The sequence below is a fragment of the Chelmon rostratus genome, chromosome 1 (genome assembly GCF_017976325.1).
Source record: "Chelmon rostratus isolate fCheRos1 chromosome 1, fCheRos1.pri, whole genome shotgun sequence".
In the NCBI taxonomy this organism is placed as follows: Eukaryota; Metazoa; Chordata; class Actinopteri; order Chaetodontiformes; family Chaetodontidae; genus Chelmon; species Chelmon rostratus.
Window position 1 is genome coordinate 33,453,628 of NC_055658.1, and position 23,610 is coordinate 33,477,237.

At 46.1% G+C, this 23,610-nt stretch overlaps 1 protein-coding gene across 1 annotated transcript in view; it reads left to right on the plus strand.

The window, feature by feature from the left end:
- Positions 1–3,610: 3,610 nt before the first annotated feature.
- The window catches only part of LOC121606630 (USP6 N-terminal-like protein), a 21,878-nt gene continuing 1,878 nt past the window's right edge, over positions 3,611–23,610 (plus strand). Inside the window, exons 1-14 of the mRNA XM_041937077.1 lie at positions 3,611–3,726; positions 9,739–9,812; positions 12,768–12,853; positions 12,939–12,978; positions 13,118–13,198; positions 14,370–14,477; positions 15,868–15,977; positions 16,937–16,985; positions 18,473–18,593; positions 18,786–18,880; positions 19,586–19,651; positions 20,472–20,571; positions 21,707–21,859; positions 22,036–23,610. The exon at positions 22,036–23,610 is cut by the window's right edge and continues 1,878 nt beyond it. Coding sequence (XP_041793011.1) covers positions 9,747–9,812; positions 12,768–12,853; positions 12,939–12,978; positions 13,118–13,198; positions 14,370–14,477; positions 15,868–15,977; positions 16,937–16,985; positions 18,473–18,593; positions 18,786–18,880; positions 19,586–19,651; positions 20,472–20,571; positions 21,707–21,859; positions 22,036–22,712 — 1,752 coding nt within the window. The 5' untranslated portion in view covers positions 3,611–3,726; positions 9,739–9,746 and the 3' untranslated portion in view covers positions 22,713–23,610. The remainder of the gene's footprint in view (positions 3,727–9,738; positions 9,813–12,767; positions 12,854–12,938; positions 12,979–13,117; positions 13,199–14,369; positions 14,478–15,867; positions 15,978–16,936; positions 16,986–18,472; positions 18,594–18,785; positions 18,881–19,585; positions 19,652–20,471; positions 20,572–21,706; positions 21,860–22,035) is intronic.

A 23,610-nucleotide genomic window follows, 5' to 3' on the forward strand; every position in this document is an offset into this window, starting at 1 on the left:
CACTGGAGGATGGTGAGGAAGTGTCTTTGTTTTGTCATGTGTGCTGGAGGTCAGTCAGTCAGACTGGAGTCCGTCCTGGAGGCTGAAGTCAGCTCAGCGTCTTCGAGCCGGTGTTGGATTAAAGAAGATTACTGAGCTGAGTGTGACGAGACTGTGAGACTGAACGTTTCCCAGCAGGCCCATCAGAGCTCACACAGGCAGTCCGGGACTGTGGGGGGTCCTGGTGGACTCGGTGGACCCCAGATGTCCCCTGAATGTGTTTTACTGTTCATTTAAAATATCAGTATTTCACTCACATGTTTTCTTTGAGCGCGAAGGTTCAGTTTTTGCATCATGAGTTTTTTCCTGACTTTTCAGCCACGTCTCTGGTCTGTTGTTTGCTTGGTTGTCACGGTGACAGAGATGCTGGAAGGCCGCGAGACGTGACTGAAACCTTGGTGCGGAGACACAGTCTGTCTTTGTTTCTCTATTTTCTGAAAGTTTGAGCAGAAAGAAGCAGTAACGTTCCTCCTTCACAGACTCTGGATCAGTGCTTCCCAACCTTCCTCCTTCATGACCCCTCTTTCTATCATCAGTGAGCGGACCACCCCTGACTAAACCTGTTTTATGGATATTCATTTTAAATTCAGTGCATAATAATAACAGGACAGAACAGCTGATAAACTGTACAGTTAACTGGCGGGGGGCACGCCGTAACTGCAGGAGGTTTGGGTCAAACCCGCCATTATTATTTCCTGTCTAATGTATTAATCATACACACTGAACAGGTTTCTCCTCCCTGACGCTCGACCGTCATCTTTAACTGCTGCTGGTTGAATTCAGGACGAGCTGAAGCCTCTGTGAATACAGGGGGGGTTCAGGTCTTCACTGAGTTCAATTCTTCAACAATAAACCTTAAAGGAAACTTCATTCAGTTTCCTTCACAGAAATGAATGAAGCACCTCCAGGAGGGACGCAGCTGTGGAGAAGTCACATAACAAGAAAAATAAAAATTTGCTGTATCGATGTGAATATTTGGTCAGTAAGTTCTGAACTTTCACGAGTGAATGTGAGGACCTCAGGCTTCTCTGGTGAAGTTGAGGCGGTGCAGGACGCTGTGACGCAGCCACTTCCTGTGGACGCGGCCACTTCCTGTGGACGCCGGTGGCTTCAGGTCTCTGAGGGAAACGGAGTCACGTGTCAGCTGAGATTCTGAATTCAGGGAGATATGACACATGCAGCTCGATGTTTGGCGTATTAACGTCGGTGTGAATGTGGCGCTCAGTCACAGGCGTTCGTTTCGTGAACCTGTGCAGCCCTGCTGTTTGCACTGAGTCATAACCTCCACGCTTGGCTGCTGCTTCTTTCCTGTAAGCTTGTTTTATTACGTGTGTGTTTGATTGCAGTCGCAGGTTGAACAGCATCACGTGTTTCTGTTTGATCAGATGTTTATGAAGCTGTTTCCAGCTAACACAGGTTTGATCTACAGATTTGTACCCGACGTCGTGTCTTTTGTACGGTTTGCAGACATTATGCTTGACTTGTGCTGCGACATCGTGCTGCATCGTGTGTTGATGCAGTGAGATTTGATCACTTTCTATATGTTCAATAAACATGCACATCACATGAACTCCTGTTGGTCGCTCAGGTTGTTTCTCAGAATACGATGCTTCTATATATAGTTTGATTAGTGCTTCATGTCAGAGGAAGAACAACACAGTAATGAATGCAGTGAACACACACACAGCCCACATGACTGAAGGTGAAAACACTAATTCAGCGGTTTATTAGACTGTTGCATTAGCAACATGTTAGCTGCCGACAGCTATTATAGTATAGTGGCTAGCATGGTTAGCAGTTAAAAAAGGATCACCTGCTGATCCTTTTTTTTTTAACATAAACTCACCTGAAAACAGCACAAAGTCAATATATTTACTGTCTGAGCTCATCAGCTTTAGTGATTTCTGTAAATATCTGCTGATTCTGGATCTGATGCAGCAACACGTTTCAAACACGTTGTGACAGGAGCAGCTAAAGACTGGGAAAGATGTGGAACGCTCCAAAAACACCTGGTTGGATCATTCCACAGGTGAACAGGCTGATTGGTAACAGGTGAGAGCATCATGATTGAAAGGCTCAGTGGTTCACAGCGAGGATGGAGCGAGGGTCAACACTTTGTGAACACGTGATTGGATGAAGCAGATTAATACCTGGACTCTTCAGGAAACTCAGTTTGTTTGAGAATGATCGATTCAGTTTTTATTAATTTTAAAAAGACTTTTGGATCTGGGCTGACGCAGGAAACTAAACTCTACTAAATCACAAAAAGAGAAAATGTTCCACCAGGAGCAGCTCAGAGATGAAGTGAAACTGTGGCTCTGGAGCTGTGCACCAGTGGTTGCTGCTAGCAACAGAAGAAGACGGAAGAACGGTTTCTTTTTAAGCTAACTGAGAGGAACGCAGGAAAAGTTTAAACAGCCACTTTAAATACCAAATGAATAATTCCTCCAGCAAAGACTGGAGTTTAGTGAAGGTCAGACTTTGAGTGTTAGTCCTTCATCATTTATAACATTTGTTACTTAAAGATGTTGAAAAACTAAACTTCAGTGGCTTCAATAAGGGATGTGAAGGGGTCTGGATTTTCTAAAAGGAGTCTAGGCGAATTTCAGACTTAATAAAGTAATCTCAAACCTGAGCGCTGAAGGCCATCAGACTGGTTCCCTGCAGTCTGCTTCATCCTGAGGAAGACCTCAATCTACGTCTACATCACATTCTGCTCCACTAATGAGATTCAGAATAAGGAAAATATTCATCTTTGCTTATATTTGATGACTGCAGTTATATGGAAGGTTACTATTATTAATGCAAAATGTAATCTACAAATAAATTATATTAGATTAAGATCACACTTTATTGATCCTGAGGGGAAAATTCACAACCTTCCCAGATTATATCCAGACATGAAAGTGGTGAACACATGAATCATCATATCTCAAAGTTCAAATTGCAAAGTCTGAAAGCGTAACCTGATTTCTGTTCCACATTTTTTCTTATTTCCCATCCTGTTCATCAAAATACAGAAATAAAGATTTAAAAACTTCCCAAAAGTGGAAGCTTCAGTGTTCATTATGGAAACAGTACAAAATGAAAAATAAAATAAAAAAGATGGAAATTTAAACGTCTACAATTCCATGATACTACTACTACTACTACTACTACTACTACTACTACTACTTTCATACAAGAAGTGCAGCTCAGAGTTTTCCTGTCAGAGCTGAAACTCTTCTTCACTTCATCATTTGACTTTTACATTTTTCAGGTATTTGTCTTCTTGCGCTGCCTCTGTGTGTCCAGCAGATGGCAGCAGGAGAAAGCCCTGGTGTGTGTGTGTGTGTGTGTGTGTGTGTGTGTGTGTGTGTGTGTGTGTGTGTGTCTCCCTCCCTCTCGGAGGTTCTGTGTCTTTAAGGCCGGGTCTCACGGCTCACACACGGCTGTCTGGTGCCACGCTGCGGCGCCTGCTCAGTGCGCCTCCGCCGCCGCTGCTCGGATCCCGGACCAGGAGCTCCTCCGTCCGTACGTCTGCTGCGCCCTGTGTGTGTGTGCGCGCGTGTCAGACTGATGGTAACCTATGGATTGACGGAGGGAGGCTATTGTTGTCAGCCCGGTGGTTTGTTCACCGGAGAATGCCCAGAGGAGCCGGAGCCGTGTTCCTGCACGGATAGCGCAGAAATACAGCCGAGAAACACGGTAATTACACTCTTATTTATTCCCGTTTTCTGCCCGTTTTCCTGCTTTTGTTTTTATTCTCATTAGGATAAAAGGATCTCGCGTGAGGCTGTAGCCCGTGTCAAATCACCGCGGCTCATCCTGCCGGAGGCTGTGGGTTTGTTTACCATCACTGAAGACCACTTTGAGCTGGCAGAAAGGTCCAGATGTGAGTGAAATGTGTCTGAACCGCCATCAGACCGGACCAGCATCCTCCAGCCATCACCGCCTGGCTGTGCGTGTCCCTGTGAGGGGAGCCGTGAAGGCAGCAGCGGCGTTCAGGCCTGCTGGGAGCTCCGAGCTGCTGCAGTAACACACTGGAGTTCATGAACACTGTTTCTAACAGCTAAACCCGACAACCACGGATCAGAGCCAAGAGGCTCACTGCTGATGCTGCTACTGATGATGATGATGATGATGATGATGGTGATGCGGTTTGTAGATGAGCTCAGTTTCAGCTGTAAAGACCATCAGATGTGTCTGAGTGTGCGAACGGTTAAACATGCGCTGTTGAATTAATCAAATAGAGGACTCAGCCAGTTATATCTATACACACAAGTTTCAGGTGGTCTTTATCATCATTCTGAATGAATCATCATAGTAAGAAAAGCAGGTTTACTGGTGCTTATGTGAACTAACCTTCACAGATTATTAGAAAATTAGGCCTGAAACAAATGATTATCACATTGATCCTCACAAGAAAAAAGCAGTAGTTGTTCCCAGACCCGTCGTCTTTAAATCACTCGTTTTGTCCAGTTTAAAAGAGTTTAAAGCCCAAAGATCTTCAGTCCAGCCTCAGATGTCTGAGAAGCTGGAAGCAGAGACCTGTGTGGTGGTGAACTGAGGGTTTGTGTCCTCTGTGTTAAACAAATCAACGCTGCACTGGTTTGTTTCTCATGTGAATTTAAAAGACAGAAACCCTGATTTAAGATAAGATAAGATAAGATACACTTTATTAATCCCCAGCTGGGGAAATTCAGTTGTTGTTGTTCATCTTCAAATCAGCAGTTGGACCAGAAACCAGAAAACTGCTTGTTTTTACTTTTATTGGTTTGATTTATTGATATTTCTGCTCACACTGAAGCTCTACAGAGCATCCTTACTGGCTGTGCTTGGGATGGATGGATGAATGAATCCATCAATGGATGGATGGATGAATGAATCCATTGATGGATGGATGGATGATGAATCCATGGATGGATGGATGGATGAGTAATGAATGGATGGATGGATGATGATGAATAATGGATGGATGAGTAATGAATGGATGGGTGGATGATGGATGGATGGGTGGATGGATGGATGGATGATAAATGATGGATGGATGAGTGATGAATGGATGGGTGGATGATGGATGGATGGATGGATGAGTGATGAATGAATGGGTGGATGATAAATGATGGATGGGTGGGGGGATGATTGATGGATGGGTGGATGGATGGATGGATGATGGATGGATGGGTTGATGATGGGTGGATGGATGGGTGATGGGTGGATGGGTTGATGATGGGTGGATGGATGGGTTGATGATGGGTGGATGGATGGGTGATGGGTGGATGGGTTGATGATGGGTGGATGGATGGGTAGATGATGGATGGATTCATGGATGAATGGATGGGTGATGAATAGATGGATGGATGGGTGGATGATGGATGGGTGATGGATGGATGGATGGGTTGATGATGGATAGATGATGAATGATGGATGGGTGGGGGGATGATGGATGGATGGGTGGGTGGATGGGTAGATGATGGATTGATGGATGGATGAATGGGTGGGGGGATGGGTGATGGATGGATGAGTGAATGGATGGATGATTGATGGATGGATGGGTGGATGGATGGATTGATGGATGGATGAATGGGTGGATGGATGGGTGGGTGGATGGGTAGATGATGGATGAGTAAATGGATGGATGGGTGGATGGTGGATGGATGGGTGGGGGGATGGCTGATGAATAGATGGATGGGTGGGGGGATGGATGATGAATGGATGGATGCATGAATGAATCCATCAATGGATGGATAGATGAGTAAATGGATGGATGTGAAGACCTTTGCTAAGGCGGGGGTTTGGGTTTTTCCATCAGTTGTAGCTTGAATTCACAGACGTAAAAAACAAAAACCGTCCCATCTCCGCCCAAAAACAAACGTCCGACTCAAAGCCACACCCCAAGTCTCCGCTCTGCTTTAATGAAGGTGGAGCTGCTTCATATAAAACACGCAGCGTCTTCAGGACATGTCCATCAGTCAGGTACGGTCCAGAGCTGCCGTCCAGTCTCTCTGCTCTTCCCCAGTTTGGGCCTCCACCCTTCAGACTGGGACTCCTGCCAGAGCTCCTCTGTGATTTAATGCGCTGACCGCATGCAGCCGCGGCCGCACGCTGCAGACGACAGCTCATATTTAAAGCTTCTGTAAGCTTTAACCTTTGCTCATGAACCTCCGCAGGCCGCTGATCTGAAGACAGATTTCACTTTCTGCTTTTTAAACACTTTTCCTCAAACTTACAATGCATCAAATCTCAGCTGACGGGACCGAAACCGAGTCAGTATCTCCAGTATCTGTGTGAAAAATGTCAGGATCCAGACGTTTGAGGTCTTCAGTGACTCGTAGACACTCTGACACACGTTAGAGGCAAAATGTTGTCAACTTAAGTCCCTGAATCGCAGAAGCATTTTGACCATGATGGAAACACTAAAACAAGAGTTATCGGCTCCAAGAGGGACACGAGGGTCTGCCTTTAAATGAAGAACCAAAAAAAACATCCTGGATGAAAAGTACAGTTTTTAAGATCCTGCATCATTAACTCGATTACAGCTGCAATGATGAGTCAATTCACAACAAAGGAAATCCAGCTGTTTTTTGGTTGCTTAGAAGATGATTTGTTGCTGCCTTTAATAAACAGAAAGCTCTTCTGTCGGGACCCTCGGAGCCTGTAAATCTGTTTGCCTGATTGATCACTTCACTGTGATAGAAGCGAGAAGTTCAGCCACATCTAAGGACCTTTTCTACTGTGGTCTGGATCAGGATATGCACTTTGAATCCCAACAGGGACTGTGACCGACTTTCTGTAAAGACAATGAATCAACAACAACACTCTGAGGTTCCAGCGTCTCAGAGGAGCGTTTGCTGCTTTTCTCTGTTTTATGTCCATGTGAACTGAAAATCTTTGGGTTTCGAGCTGTTGGTCGGACCAAAACAAGACGTCGCCTTAAGCTCTGGGAACTTCTGACTTTTTAAAAGCTTAACCGAAGAATGATCCGCAGCAGGGATGCACGATGATATCACCACGTCATTAGTATCAGCTGGTAACGGCTACATGAATATTTCTGCAGCTTTGACAGGCTGATACGATGATGCTTTATTTATGTGCCTGTAACACAAGTGTGTCTGTGGTGTGGAGGCTTTTCCAAGTGCAGGAGACAGATAGCAGGCCTGCTATTTGCAGTGACTGCCCATGCATGGAGGGACCAAATCACCTCCCTTTCAAACAGAAGCAGCACTTTTCTTATTTTCCACTGAGCGTGTAGACTTTGAAGAGCATTGTAGTTTATCACAACGCTTGATGCTCTCTGCAGTTTGGTAGAAAGAACATGTGCATTTATCAGAATCTGCATCAGCAATTGACCAAAAGGAGCTGAAGGATATCAGCAGTGGATCGATCAATAATGAAAAGAATCGTCATCACAGGGACAGATGATATTTGATGTGGAAATAATAAAGAAGGACTGAGCTGGTGATGAAGCTGCAGTAGAAGCCTCATCATCCTCACTTAGCTCTTTCTGTGTCACTGACCGTCTGAGACAGGAGCTCCGTCCTCCACCTTACTGAATTATTCAGCCCACATTCAGACTCACAATCCGGGACAAAGCGCTGAGCTGCAGGTGAGCGCTGACGATCAGGACAGAAAGGTGGTGTCGATGAAAACCTGCGGAACGCCTCCACATTCAGAGCTTCAGCAACGAAACACAGGCTACGTGTCCAAAATGAGAGGACGGCGTGAAGTGATGCAGAATGATGCTAATGCTAATGCTAAAACCAGTTGCATCGACCTTCTGTCCATCATTCTCATCCTGAACCTCGTGGACTGCCAGCGGCTCGTTTCTAAAACATGAGAACGATCCATCACAGAGCTACGACTCCCCCAATATTCACGGCACAATCTGACAGTGGACAGCGTGACAGACTGAGGCTGAGACCCTGCCTGTGGTCTCTCATGGTCGGACGTGGTGATCAGTTGTTGTGTGATCATTGTTTTGTGTGATTAATTATCCGAATCATCATTGGTTTCTGGGATTAGAGGAGAAGCCTGGACGCTTGTTAGTGTTGATAACCAAAGTTTATTGAGTTGAGTCATTGCCAGAGGAGTTAACATCCACGTCTTTGTGGGACCTCGCTGCTCCACTTTCATGCTTTTGGGTAACAGACCATGCAGATTAGAAATGAACCCATCGAACTCGCAGCTCTTTGTTCCTGCTTTGGAATTAACAGACTTTCATTGAATAATCCACCTTTGGAGATATTCCTAATCCAGATGGCCTGCGTGTCCTGTTGCGTGTACAGATTACCCCCCCCCGGGTGCCGCTGGTGTGGATCTGAAGGATTAGTACCCTCGCTGCTTTGTTTGGGGATGATTTCTTACCTCAGCGTGCCTCGCTGTGGACCGTCCTGCACTGTACGTCCAGTGTTTTACACAGCCAGTGTCTCGCTGGTGGACAGTTGTGGTCCCCCGTGGCCTCTGTAAATTCTGGGATGCATTTGTTAACTGAAGTACAAGCAGACGAGCTGTTAGAAGTCTCCTCAGCACAATCTGCTTTCCTGTCGCAGCTTCCTAGTGTGAGGCAGATATCATGTAGGAGGCTGGTGGGTGGTGGCGGAGGTGGTGCAGGCAACAGTCAGATGAACACTGGCTGGTTGATTGTTCCCAGGGGGGGTTATATTACTGCAGCCTGCAGCAGACACAGCTCTGCAGCTCAGCTCTCTCATATTACTGCTGTCAGACTGTCTGATGGACAAACCTGCAGGACGCTGCCCACGCAGAACCTGGTCCTGGACCTCTGAGTCCACCAGACCGCATCTCAGATTTTACTGCAGAAAGGTCTGATGTTTGTCCTGGTTCAAGACTAAACTAGTCGTTAAATGATCACCTGACTCCTGACCCAGCTGCCATATTTCAGATTAAACCCAGAGCCGAAACGGTTTCTATTAAAATCTTCATTAGAAAACACTCAGACTGAGAAGGCAGACATCCAGAACGAGCTGAACTGAGTCGACCTGTGTGGACATCCACAAGCAGAATCAGATAAACAGACGTGTACTAGCGGCCCACAACAGCACTGTGAATGCATCACACTACTTTCTTTCTTCACGTCGGCATCGTGCTGCAGTGTGAAGGTGTTTCCATTCATTTTAAACCGTCTGTGGACTCTGATCACAAACTGTGTCATCAGCGAGTTTGATGTCTTTGTGGCGAACAGACGAAATAAAGATGAAAAGTCTTTAAAAAATGGTGCACGGCCAGACTGCCACTGACTGCTAATGGTTTATTAAACACACTACGAATAACCCACAGTATTTATGGATATATATTTTCTAGCTAGCTATGAGTTAGCCACAAAGCAGTGAAAACTGTTGTGTGGATTATTTTAAACTGACAAACTGGGACACCGTTGACATGTCGTCATGGTGTCGCAGCATCATCTCACAGCCGCTGTAAATGTCACCAGGTATCACTCCAGGTACGCTTGGATGAGTTGAGCCTTCTGATTTTCTGCCACTGTGTTTTATGTAAAGATATCTTACACTTCAAGCACAAAGTGCATCAAATACAACTGTGTTTGTTCTGTGATGAAGTCACGCCAGCTCGGCCTGTCGCCCCCCCCGGCCCACAGTCACCCACGGCGAAGTGCGCTCTCGTTTTTGACTCATCTTTGTTGTTGTGCTGCTCTTCCTCTTCTCTCCAGCTCATACAGCTCTTGCTCTCCTCTCTGTGCAGATATTGACATGAAGAAAGACATTGAGACTCTAATAGCAGAGGAACGTGCTGACATCATCCTAAAATATGCTACGGTGAGTTTGTGCTTCCAACACATCCGGGACAACAGTCCCAGCGTCCTTTATGATGGATCACCGATGGGTTTCGACCAGCACGCTGTGCAACATTAGCATGCTACAGGTGGTATATCCAGTTCAATGAACTGTAAGAGGACTGATTTTCATCTTTAATGTTATTGTGAAGGATTGATTTAAATAAATGTCTTGTGTTCCAGCTGTAGCTGCAGATTGTTCAGGATATTTGGTTGAGTGAAAACATTTGGCGTCAGCAGCACTACAGGCTACGGACGATTAGCTGCATCATCTCATTCTGTGTTGTGTGCTTTTATTCTGTATTCAGGCACGCCGACAAGGACGAAAGCGTGAATTCAAATGTGTGTTGTGTGTTTTGTGTGTGTGTGTGTGTGTGTGTATGTGTGTGTGTGTGTGGGTGGATGTGAGCATGTTGCCAAGGTGCATTAATAACACGTTGTGTAATAATATGCTTGTGCCTGTGATTTGATGACCAGATGAAACTGAAACTAAAATCTGCCATAAGAAACATTCCAGTGATTAATAACTCAAACTAAAAGGAGACGATGAGTTCTGCCTCCTTTCAGTTTTCAGCCACTGACTCTTGAATGAACTGCGCTTAAACGATCAATGAATTTGAACACCTGACGCCTCCTGTGTGCAGACCCAAGCACGTCACCCTGTTTTCAGATATGAGCGTGGATGCACGCGGTATTTCTCTTTGAGGTTAAACTGCATGTTGAGATGGATGTTTTTTGTCCGACGGTGTGTTGAGATCATTCCCAGATGTTTTGTCAGAATCAAACGTTATCAAATGTCAAAATGAAAGCTGTGATGGCGGCAGAAGCTCCTTCACGCTGTCCGTCGACTAGAAACAACGAGCGACTTTTCTAGAAGCTGGAGAGGTGAAAGTGCTGATGCAGAGTTGAACAGACGGTGACAGCCAGAGGTTAATTTTAGCTCGGTAGCTGGGAGCAGAGGGGTTGGGTGATGGTTGGCGGGGGCGGGGGTTGTCTAGCCATAGCAACAGCTGTGACACACTGTGCAGCGATTGACTTGACACGACCTCCGGGGGGCTGGCTGAAGTCCCGGTCATCGTGATTTCTGTGTGGGGATGCTGGTTTCCGGTGCAGAGAGGAGGAGCTGGGCTGGACAGGGATCAGCTGCTCATCCAGGAGGACTGTGGGTAAAAGCCTGCGCATACATCCAGGTTTATATCTCCTGTGCAGGGTCCAGAGAGTCCAAGCTAACATCCTGCTCGCTGCCTCGCTCTTATTCTGTGGAGACGAGGCCAGAAGATACAATGTTGAACTGTGAATCAATGAATAAAATGAATGAATAAAACACTTTCTTCAATAACTGCATCACCTGCCAACGGCTAGCATTAGCATCCAACCACTGAGTGTAGCACGTTACGATAGAGGCGTGAAATCAACCCTGAAATATTCACACACATCCTGGACACATTTATTTTAGCCTGGAGGTCAAAAAACACTGAATGCAACCAAGCTAATGGCTGATCATTGAACACTGAAATATGTCGAGATGTCTTTAAGATGCAACTTTCGGTACTTGACGGTTTTTGATATTTCGGTTTGGTAGCAGAAAATAATGGAGGACAGCGGCTTCAGCCCAGACATCAAATCCCACAGAGACGACTGATCTGAAGCCAGTTAAAAGATGAATTCAGTAAAAATTGCGTCCAGATTCTGTTTGAATTCGTTCATTTTCTTGTATTTTTGAATCCAGTAGTACTAAATCAGCACGAGAGCTTTAAATGCACGTGTGTCCGATCTCCTTCTGTAACACTCGCCGTGTCTCACCGCTCCAAACACCCTCGGCGAGGAAGTATTTTTAGTCCTCTCACTTTCATGACGCTGACATCACTCGCAGCGCCTCCGGGCCTCAGAGCGCCGAACGCTGCACATTCTGACCCTCTCTCCCCTCGCTGAGAGCAGCGGGCTGATTGGCTGCCTTCCAGACATGCGGCCAACCACGCAGCGGTGTTGTTATTCAGAGCGGAGTGAGAAGCCTCTCCGGTAGGCCGTCGGAGGATTAGTTCCCTCTCTGTTATGTCAACACTGGGACCAGATTGTAGCCTAAATGGATTTTCCATGATACAAACATTACTCCTAAACTTGGCGCTCCTCGCTGCTCTAAATGCACGTTTGGGTCGGACAGTTTTACTGCAGAAAGTCACTCGCTGCTGCACTTTGAGTTATTAAAACTGCTGTATTTGAAGACTCTTTCTGTGTTTGCGTTGCCAGTTTCAGACTGTGTGTGAATGCCATGAAAATGGGTTGTTAACGTTCACAGTAGTGTGCAGAGACGTCACTGTCAGTCAGTTAGTGGCTCCGACACTTTGGCCCGGATATGTTGACAGCTATCGGACGGATCGCCACGAAACAGACGTTCACGGTGCCCAAAGGATAAACCTGCAATGCATCATGCTAACTGCATTTAGCCTGATTCTTAATAAGTAACAAAGGCTAAGAAAAGGATAACATTAGCATGTTACCATTATGTAATTGTGCAATACGCTTACACTGCTAGTTCTTTTGTTAGCGTACTAGCACATATAGCTAAGTATAGCTTAGCCTAAGTAAAACTAAGGTCGACAAGCCTGAGATGTCCTAAACTGGCCTCTGTACAGAGGATGAAGTCCCCTTTTAATGTTCTACCGCGTTGTTTTCTGGTTATGGCTGTTGGCTCCCTCATTACCCCTGCCGAGGTGCCCATGAGCAAAGCTTTCACCCCTAACTGCTTGTTCTCAGGTCGACAGCTGTGGTTGAAGAGAATAAGAAGAATAGATGGAAATGAGTTTTGCATAGTTTTTGGGTGTTTTTGATTATTTTTTCTCTAACTTTTATTGGAAAGTTCAGTTGAAGACAAACCTACATCTTTCTGTTTGTATCTATATAAATAAGTTTGTGTGTGTGTGTGTGTGTGTGTCTCCAGGGCAGGCAGGGCGGGGTGGAGATCGACCCCTGGGAAGATGCTGACTACAATATCTACAAAGTCATGGACCGCTTCGGCTTCATGCAGTAAGTGCGTCCTTTTTGGTTTCTGGAGTTGAACAATCAGTCGGTTTTTAACCTGATGTTTTGTTTTATTGTTATTTTCTTCCAGCGAGGACGAGCTGCCGGCCCCGACGGCACACGAGGAAAAGGTAAAGAAGGAAAAGTCACAGAGCTGTAGGGCTGTCGGTCCTGGTGCTGGGCCGCGGCCTCATGTCTGTCCAGTGGACAGCAGGACAGGCAGCAGGTCTTCAGCTGTATGTATGTTCACCAGCTCCTGTCTCCTCACAGCGGAAGCAGCTGGAGATAGAGAGAGCAGAGAAGTGGCTGAAGATGGTGAAGAAGTGGGATAAATACAAGAGCAGCGACAGGGTGAGTAGCAGCCCCCGCATCCCAGATCCTGGTCCAGTAGAGACTGAAAGCGTTCGATTGTTTCCTTTAAAGCGGCCTCGCTGCTGGAGAGTTCAGACAATTACTGACAAAAATGTAAAGTGTGTGCTGGTTTACTGTGAGGCCGCGGGATGAATCAGATGAATTCCTGCACGCTCCCTCATCCCGAATGACTCTGAATCAGAGCTCGACATAATCCCTGAAATATGATAGAAAGCTAGAAGATGACCTCCACCCACACTGAAAAACATTCAGCACTCATATTTTAAGTTAGAATGACTTCGGACTGTGAGGACAAAAATATTCTCATATTAACTCATTACATCACACAAAGACATCGCTTTTATTTCATTTTAGACATTTCATTATAGCATTTTCACTAAAAATCATCTCTGACCACCTTTTTCTGTCATGATGTCATGACAGTGGTGGAGTCACTGCCCTCTCACCTTTGAGCCAATCACATCCCTCCTGCTTCTGAAGATAGTCAACAGTCGCTACCAGAATTAGCCAGTTAGCTGTTACGTAGAGCAACAACGATGTCAAAAGTAAATCTGAATCAACCATCTAGTTGCTGCTGTGAATAAACACAGTCCACAGAAAGGTTTTATTCATTTAGCTTAGCAAGGCTGCACATGCTACCTATGTAGCTGGCTAACGAGCTAGGCAGGGCTGTGAGCAAATGTGTTACCGCCAGGAGCTAATGCTAGCTAGGAAATCAGGAGCATTTTGATTCTGAAGATGTTCCTCAGAGGAAGTCTTTATGGTTGCTCAAGCTAACAGGCGCTAGCTAACAATGGTAGCGATAGTTAGCTTGCTAGCTTAGGAGAGGCAACAGGGTCGTGTTTCCCAACTGAAACCGCTAATTTGGGTTTTCTGAGTATTTCAGCTAAACATTTCCAAGTTTTGGAGCTGACAAAGGTAAACAAATGAAGTAATTATTCGGAGGAGTCACTCGATCCACGCCAGACGCCGTGTGCTCGCCGAATATGTTTCAGCTGTGAAAAACTTTGCTTTGTGCCTGTGAATGTGGTCGTAGGCGAACCGTGGGCGGCTAAACTTTCCGGTGACTCACTTCACGGCAGCAGCTCTCCAAACCTTCTGGCTTTTTATTCACCCACTGTTTACCTTCTCCTCTGCTGGCCGCTGTCAGATGGTGAAGCGGGTGTACAAGGGCCTCCCCCTGCAGCTCAGAGGCCGGGCCTGGGCGCTGATGCTGGACGTGGAGAGGACGAAGAGGGAGAACGAGGGCAAATACGAGGTGTGCGCTCAAAATGTCACCAAGCCTGCAGAAATGTTGTGAAATGAGTGAAGCCTCTGTGAAAATACAAATAACGTTCTCTGTTCATAAGCAGGAAAAGATCAGAAGGAGGAGATTTGACTTGTATCTCCACCCCGAATGGTCAACTGGCCGGGACAATTTTAGCTGAAAATATAATGGCACCAGCATATGCCATGGTATATTGGCTGCTAAATAACAAGAAATATTAGTACAGTCACCACATGTCCTCAAATAGTGGCCAGGGTCTTTATTTACGTTTTTAATTTTATAAATCGAGATTATCAGGTCTTTATTTATAATTCCCTCTGTTTTAAAAGTATATTTGGTCATATTTTAGTACAAAGCCTCCTTGTCTTCTGATCTGCTCCACTGGTACACTTCTGTTACTGCATTAACACCAACCTGTAACACTTCCTGTACCCATTTCAAATTAAAAGCATGTCAGTGAACAGAATCCCTTCATTTCTTAACGAAGCTTTTACGGTGAAATATTTGCAGGAATGTGTGAAAAGTTTTGGGACTTAAAACGTAGCTACTGCCATCTTGTGGCACCGATATTCTTGACTGACACATGAACACACACAGTGACTGAAACAGGACAATAATGCTTTTAAAAGAGTAATGCAGAACAACAAAGTGTTGAAAATAACGTGTTTATACTGTTGAACCCATTGAAATGTGCACTATGCTTAGTGGGCATGCACATTACATTACAGCAGGCACCTGGAGTTAGTTTATGCGTACCTGTGTGTTTCACCTGGCCTGTATTTAGTGCAGGCTTTTATTTGTTGGTGTCAGTGAAGTCATCTATCACTCTCTGTTATTTAAATGTGAAATCTTTCTCATGTAATTACTGCAGAGACAATGCTAACATTAATTAAATAAAGACACAGTAGTTTTAGAGGCCATTTCACAGTTTGAGCTACGTCAGAACCTCTGTACAGAAGATTTTTTGAAAAGTACTCGTGTACGTGTAGACTAAACCTCCATGAATAAAACTGTGCATGTGGAAATGCTAAGCTAACATCATGTCCACCTGGATTTGTAAATGTCTCTGATTAGCTTGACTGGCAGATGGTCACTTAGGTCTCATGTCTGAACTGACATGTATTTATCCTCCTGACCCCCCCCCCCCCCCAGTCACATGTGAGGCTTAAAGCTACATATTGATGAAAAATGATGATTTATTCCTGGAAACTGGTCTCAGATGTGAATTGAAAGTATAGTATAGTAGAAAGAAAGTATAAACTGCTTTCCAGATGTCTTGTTTTTTCTACTATCCCATTTTTAAATCAGATACGTTTTTCCTTTTATTTGAGCCGCTTCGCTCAGTGTCGGTTTGTTGACTCAGCTCTTTGTTTCTGCTCAGAAAATGAAGGAGCAGGCTCGACTGTACTCGTCTGAGATCAAGCAGATAGACCTGGACATCAACAGGACCTTTCGAAACCACGTCATGTTTATGGATCGCTTCGGAGTCAAGTAAGTTTCAGTGTTCAGATGCGTCAGATTCTCCATCTGCGATTGATTTTCATCAGGGTGAAAAGTTCGGACTGAACACATTTTTTCTTTGACTGCTTTGTTTTGTCAGTAGTGAGATTGAAGTTAAGTGAAATGCAGCGGATTCGTGTCTTTGGGTTGGAACGACACGCTCGGACGTCCACGTGCGTCGTCATGTGCTTTGTTTCATCCGTTTAGATTCAGGAGGTTTTTATGTGCTGCTTAAAAACACAAACTGCGCTGGAGGCTCGATTTTGCGACCTCGGTATGAACTCGTGTGAGTGTGAGAGCGGCGGGCAGGCCGCGTTCTCCATGGCGTCGGGTTTGTGTGGAACCTGATCCCGTCGCAGAATGATGTCACTGACAGTTTAATGGACCGCAGGCCTGTTCGGGAGCGGCGGTGGAAAGTCTGGGGCAGCAAAACCTTTCAATATTTAACGAGAGTTCAGCGGCCCTGCAAAAATCAACCTTTTTATAGTGACAGAACGCAGCATCAGCGCTGCGGAGCTGTGTTCTCCACGCTTCTGTGTGCTGCATGTTCTCTGTGTGCTGCATGTTCTCTGTGTACTGCATGTTCTCTGTGTACTGCATGTTGTCTGTGTACTGCATGTTCTCTGTGTACTGCATGTTCTCTGTGTTCTGTGAGCCATGCTCTGTCTTTCATGTTCTTTATGTTCTGTGTTGTCTGTCTCATGTTCTCTGTGTTCTATGTCAATGTTCTGTGTTCTACTTTTTGCTTTGCATTGTGGGACACTGTCCCGCCATTAAGTCCTATATATGTACTGTGATCCTCTGTAAACATCTGTGGACAGCACTCAAACACGCTCTGTGATGGAGCACCTAGTCAACAGTCAGCAGGTTTGGATTCAGGGTCAGAGCTCCTTCTCTCTCTTCTCTCCACCTCCTTCATCTCATTTGCTTTTCCTCCTCTTCCTCTACAGGCAACAGTCTCTTTTCCACGTTCTCTCTGCATATTCGGTCTACAACACAGTAAGTGGCTGTTTTTCCTTCATCACACGAAACACTGAAATACCAGTTTAACTCGATTTAAGTGATAAAAACCTGGATTGTACTCTGAGTGTTCTTTTCCTCGGCGGGGCGGAGGCTTTCTTTGCTCGGCTCAGTCTGTTCTGCCACAGTTCAGTATGTTTTTCTATTATATTTGTTCAGTTTTGACAGTTAAAGCCAGCTGATGCAGTGCCCTGATGTGTCTGATTACAGGCTGCAGGCAGGATTTTATCATCACGCCACTTTAAATCCACAGCTGGTGGAAACAAACAGCTTCTGTATTACAGGGTTTCTACTGGAGGTGCCATTAAAGATGTTTAAGGCTCATCATTTTCAGATATTTAACGGATAATTCCACTGGGAAATGAGAAGGAGTCCAAACTGTGGTTCAGATCCGCATTTTTCAGGTGGTTTAGAAAAACAGGATATTTTATCGACTTGCAGAAGATGATAACGCAGACTTTCCGCCAGGAAACTGTGTCGCGTTTGTTCCATCGCTCACGTCTCATCTTCTGATAAATGTAGTTAGTTGATGACGACCTAATTACAGCCACACTCGTTAGAGAGATCACAGTTTGAGGTGAGGTGATCCGCCTCCAGAACAAAACCCTGCGGGAAACTGTACCAATGCACAGAATGACAATTTTTACATTTGCAAACAATCTTATTTAAAAGTAGAAATATTGCTTTTGTTGCTGACACATCCACAGATTGGTTCATCTGACAAAACATTTGGGGATTGGAGGGTAAGCCTGTCAAAGCTAGGTTTGGTTTTTACATTGAACGTTTGAAAATGTGGAAATTGGACGTAAAACAATCCTGAGAAAAATCAGATTATAGCAAACTGTGGCACCTGGAGCGGGTTTCTGGTGACCTGATGATGATGATGATGATGATGATGATGATGATGACAATTCAGCATTCGATATGCTTGGAGTTCAAGTTATGACGGCGCTGCTAAGCAACAGCATTAAGAAGCCACTGAGGCTAACAGGATAGCAAGCTAGCGGGTGACATCATGCAGGACATGCAAAGCTGCTGGAAAATCAACATTTTCCTCTTCATGTTGTAAAATTACTTAGAAAATATGACTAAAACGACAATTTATTAACTGAAAAAGAAGTTCTGTCACCTCCAGCGCTTCTGAAAACATCCGCAAACATGTCACAACCTTTTGAAAATGTTCATTTATGAGGTCGTGACGACCACAACAGGGGGGCGTTTGCTTTTATCTGTCCTCGCCTTGTGAACGTGGTAAACACGACCCCATGTGAAGACAGAAAAATACATCTCGGGGGTTTCCATGGTTCCACTGCGGTCCTTCTTGTTTTGAGGAGACCAGGCTTCGCTGTGAACAGGGACGTCCCCTCTGTACATTTTATTTCTGTGAGATAAGCGAAGGCTGGTCCTGCCCCACCCTGTCGGGCCGCAGCGGAGTGACGACCTTCACTTTGTCCCGTTGCCTGCAGGAGGTGAGCTACTGCCAGGGGATGAGTCAGATCGCCGCCCTGCTGCTCATGTACATGAACGAGGAAGATGCCTTCTGGGCCCTGTCGCAGCTGCTGACCAATCAGAAACACGGCATGCACGGTGAGACGGCGTCACAGCCAACTGTCCGAATGAGGAAATAAAAACTGCGTTGCATGTTTTCAAAGCGAATCGCTGCTGAGAAAAGGAAATGACTGTTGAAGTCATTTTCCTCTGGGGGTGTAACTGGCTCGTCCAGCCTGATTTGGACTCATTAAGTGGGATTAAAAAGTGCCTCCTTCCTCTCTTCTTAAGGATTTTTTGTTCCCGGGTTCCCCAAACTCCAGCGGTTCCAGACACATCATGATCAGATTATTTCCAAACTCATCCCCAAACTGAAGAAACATCTGGTGAGATCACAGTTACACAAGAGTTTCATAACAGAACGTCAAAGAGACGACGCTGCAGCAGGAGTCCACGTCCCCGACATGTAATGTGATTTCCTCTGCTGTCTCTCTGTCTCTCTGTCTGTCTCTCTGTCTCTCCCCCCTCTGTCTCTGTCTCTCCCCCCTCTCTCTGTCTGTCTCTGTCTGTCTCTCTGTCTCTCTGTCTGTCTCTCTGTCTCTCCCCCCTCTGTCTCTGTCTCTCCCCCCTCTGTCTGTCTGTCTCTGTCTGTCTCTCTGTCTCTCTGTCTGTCTCTCTGTCTCTCCCCCCTCTGTCTCTGTCTCTCCCCCCTCTCTCTGTCTGTCTCTCTGTCTCTCCCCCCTCTGTCTCTGTCTCTCCCCCCTCTCTCTGTCTCTCCCCCCTCTCTCTGTCTGTCTCTCTCTGTCTCTCTGTCTCTCTCTGTCTCTCGCTCTGTCTCTGGTCTCTCCCCCTCTCTCTGTCTCTCCCCCCTCTGTCTCTGTCTCTCCCCCCTCTCTCTGTCTGTCTCTGTCTCTCTCTGTCTCTCTCTGTCTGTCTCTCTGTCTCTCTCTCTGTCTCTCCCCCCTCTCTCTGTCTGTCTCTGTCTGTCTCTTTGTCTCTCTCTGTCTCTCTGTCTCTCGCTCTGTCTCTGGTCTCTCCCCCTCTCTCTGTCTCTCCCCCCTCTCTCTGTCTGTCTCTGTCTGTCTCTGCAGGACAGAGAGCAGATGTCTGCAGGGATTTACAGCACTAAATGGTTCCTGCAGTGTTTCATTGACAGGGTGAGGAACCTGCCTGACTGATCAGTTCTGTCTTCATCCCCCTCCCGTCTCTCACTCTGTAGCTCACCTCGGACAATTCTAACAAACTGACGTCACATTTCATCGTCTCGTTCATGAGCATGATAGCATGAAGCATAACCCTGAAAGTGGAAGCTAGTTAGCCTAGCTGCTAATGTTAGCCCAGATTTTGCATTCTTTGCTGCTTTAAGTGTCGCTTTTGTCGCCGTGTATCTGATGCATCATGGTCATGTTTCCACTCGTGTCCACATCATGAAAACGTGTATGCATGCTGTGTAGTCAACATTAGCAGTGCTGTCCACCGCCAGGACAAGATCTCAAACAGAGAACATCACTTTATTGGCCAGACCGTTTGATTGACAGGTGATTTGTGGCGAAGTGCAAACTAAAAACACAACAGCAAGTTTATTTCCAAGAATTCCAAAAAAAAGGTGTCAGATTGCCGTTTAAAGACAATTTTACATGATTTCAGCATAAAAATCCTGCTGATACTTGAGCTCTGGGACGTTGCATTAGAGGAGAGCATTAAGAGCTGTTAAGCTAAACTGCTATTAGTTTCCTCCATGCATGCCCACAATCCTGCGGTGGTGGTCTGGCTCCATTCGGCCGCTGTCAGCACTTCTCCGTCCCGCTGAGTCGCTCGACTCAGAGGGGCCCGTGGGCCTCCGAGGTCTGGGGGAGGACCAAAAAATCCTCCTGACTCCGGCCAGGGGGAGAGCTGCAGACATGCGAAACCGCCGGCGTAAACAAATTCAAATGAGTCGCAGTGATACGGTGACCTGTTGTGTTCGTGTTCCTGCAGACGCCGTTCACGCTGACCCTTCGCCTGTGGGACATTTTCATCCTGGAGGGAGAGAGGCTGCTCACCGCCATGTCATACACCATCCTGAAGATACACAAGAGTAAGGAGATGGCAAACAGTCCCCCACTTTCAGATTAATCTTTATCTGCTCGAGATGAAGGATTCAGGACCAGAAACCACCACATTACTGAGCCCTGATTTTAAATCACTTCAATAAACTGCTGAAATGAAGTGATTTTCATGATTATCAGATGCTGTTCGTTCTTAAAGTCTGCCGATCTGCAAGCGAGAAAAAGTCGCTTGCAGATTCAAAGCCTTGAGCCATTCTTAACACTTCTTAAAGGGATAGTTCAGCACATTAAAGGGATAGTTTGGCACATTAAAGGGATAGTTCGGCACATTAAAGGGATAGTTCAGCACATTAAAGGGATAGTTCGGCACATTAAAGGGATAGTTCGGCACATTAAGTTCAGCACATTAAAGGGATAGTTTGGCACATTAAAGGGATAGTTTGGCACATTAAAGGGATCGCTCGGCACAATAAAGGGCTAGTTCAGCACATTAAAGGGATAGTTCGGCACATTAAAGGGATAGTTCGGCACATTAAAGGGATAGTTTGGCACATTAAAGGGATAGTTCAGCACATTAAAGGGATAGTTTGGCACATTAAAAGGATAGTTCAGCACATTAAAGGGATAGTTTGGCACATTAAAGGGATAGTTCAGCACATTAAAGGGATAGTTTGGCACATTAAAGGGATAGTTCTGCACATTAAAGGGATAGTTCGGCACATTAAAGGGATAGTTTGGCACATTAAAGGGATAGTTCAGCACATTAAAGGGATAGTTCAGCACATTAAAGGGATAGTTCAGCACATTAAAGGGATAGTTTGGCACATTAAAGGGATAGTTCAGCACGGCACATTAAAGGGATAGTTCGGCACATTAAAGGGATAGTGCTTGCAGAGAGTTAAATAAAAACATCGATATATGATAAATATAAAGATACCTCCAGGTTTTCTTAGTATAGAATAATGATGGCTTGTGCTCTTGTGCCTGACTACTTCTTGGCCTCATAACCTGATTCATGACTCCAGGCTTTAGACTTCTCCCCTGCTGTTTTGTACCCTGTGTGTTTGTGTGCTTAACATACAAACAATGTGTGTGTGTGTGTTTGTTTGTGTGTGTGCGTGTGTGTGTGCGCCTGCGTGTGTGCCTGTGTGTGTGTGTGCGCAGAGCGTCTGTTGAAGATGTCTCTGGAGGAGCTCAGGGAGTTCCTGCAGGAGCGGATCGCTCAGACCTTCTTCTACAGCGACGACGTGATCGTCGAGCAGCTTCAGGCCTCCATGACTGAACTGAGGAAGATGAAGCTGGACCTTCCTCCTCCAGGTACACAGCACAGAAAGGCTTCAGTGACTTAACTTGAGTTTGTTCTATTTAGAATGGCGAGAACCTCAATATGCACCGCGGGACAAAAACTTAATTTAAGAATATTTGTGAAGGACGTGACTCTTAGAAATAACTGTGAGGCCTTAAGATTCTTTATGCCCCCCTTTCGTTCACAGGGAAGCCTGAGGAGCTGCCTCGTAAGCCTCTGGGTCAGGAGCTGCCGGTGCTGTTGAGTCCAGTTCAGCCCTCCAGAGGGAAGCCATCCTCAGCCAGCGGGTTCCCCAAAGCAGGCCTCAGCCTCCACATCATCTCCCACCAGCCTGACTCCATATCCCCAGACCAGAGCCCCTCCAAGGACCCCAGGGATCTGGACGCCGTGGACGTGGAGGAGGCCCCGCTGCCTTCCCCAGACCCCATCATCATCCACAGCCAGGCCCTGCTCACCCCAGACAGTTCCCCGCTGATGGGGCCTCCGCCTTACCAGCCCCCAGGGAGTCCAGCAGTGGTCACAGCGGGTCACCCCTCGCCACCAGATCAGGATGAAATGCGGTCACAGGTAGCGGACGCGGTCTCACCGGCCTCCACGGACGACTCCTCCGTGGCCACTCGCTCTGCCGTCGCCACCGACCAATCCTCCTGCACGTTCCCGCGGACTCTCTCGGCTCCCGTAGCCCAGCCGGCCCCGCCGGCTCCGGGCTTGGCTCAGTCTGAGAGTCTCTCTGCAGCAGAGACGGCTGAGGACAGCTACGTGGTCCAGCTGCTGGAGCAGGCCTCAGCTGTGGCCACAAACAGGGACCTGAACCAGGACTCCAGTGAGGCGTCAGAAGAAACACAGGCCCCAGACACTTCCTGAAATGAGCACCAGTTTCTTGACCATGTTTCCTCTCCGTGTACTCTGGCTCTGAACAGGTTCTGTCAGGGTCGGGTTCAGGCAGGTGACCGTTAAACGACAGAAGTATGATTATCAGTCAGATTATCAATGTCGAGCAATAATTGCTTAAAAATATGTTCCCAGTTTCAGGACCAGTATTCTTTTGGTAATTGGAAAGTTTAGTAGAATTCGTACAGGTGAGGCGACAGAGAGTGTGCGGTCCAGCTCTGCAGATGTGCTGGTGTGTCGCTGTACAAGTTAAAGGCAGGTGGACTTGATGTCTGGTCCCCCAGCAGGGTTTGTGTTTATTTAGTGTCTCAGAATCACTTTAAGGGGTCACACTGAAAGTTAAGATAAGACTAAAAGCTTCCTCTGGGTCCGACTTCCTGTAATGTTGGTGTGTGTGTGACAAAATCTGGAAACTATCACCTTGTTTTTAGCTGTAGGTTTTAATTGTATACAAAGGCTCTGTGTGCCACAAATACACCTGAAATCTGAGAACAGTATTTACCAGGAAGCCATTTCACACAGTAAACACTGACAAGCCTCTCTAATGGTTTAAAAATAATCTATAATAATCTATAATCTATAATATATTGGAAATTTGACTCGGCCGTGTGAAATTAGCCAAATCAGCCCAATCCAGTCACTGTGGTTTATAATACCTGCATCAGTGTTGCATCTTGTCTACACTGTGCAGTATTATACACAGCAAAGTGATGGAACCCACGCTGATTTCTGCTCAAACACCATGTCTTCTCTGCATCCTGCACAAGTTTGGCCACAAAAATACTCACTTTTGTCAAAATGAGCAGGTTAAACACCTGTGGAGCTCTCCTGAATATCAGCAGAGATATGAGGTCCTCATTGAAGAACGGCG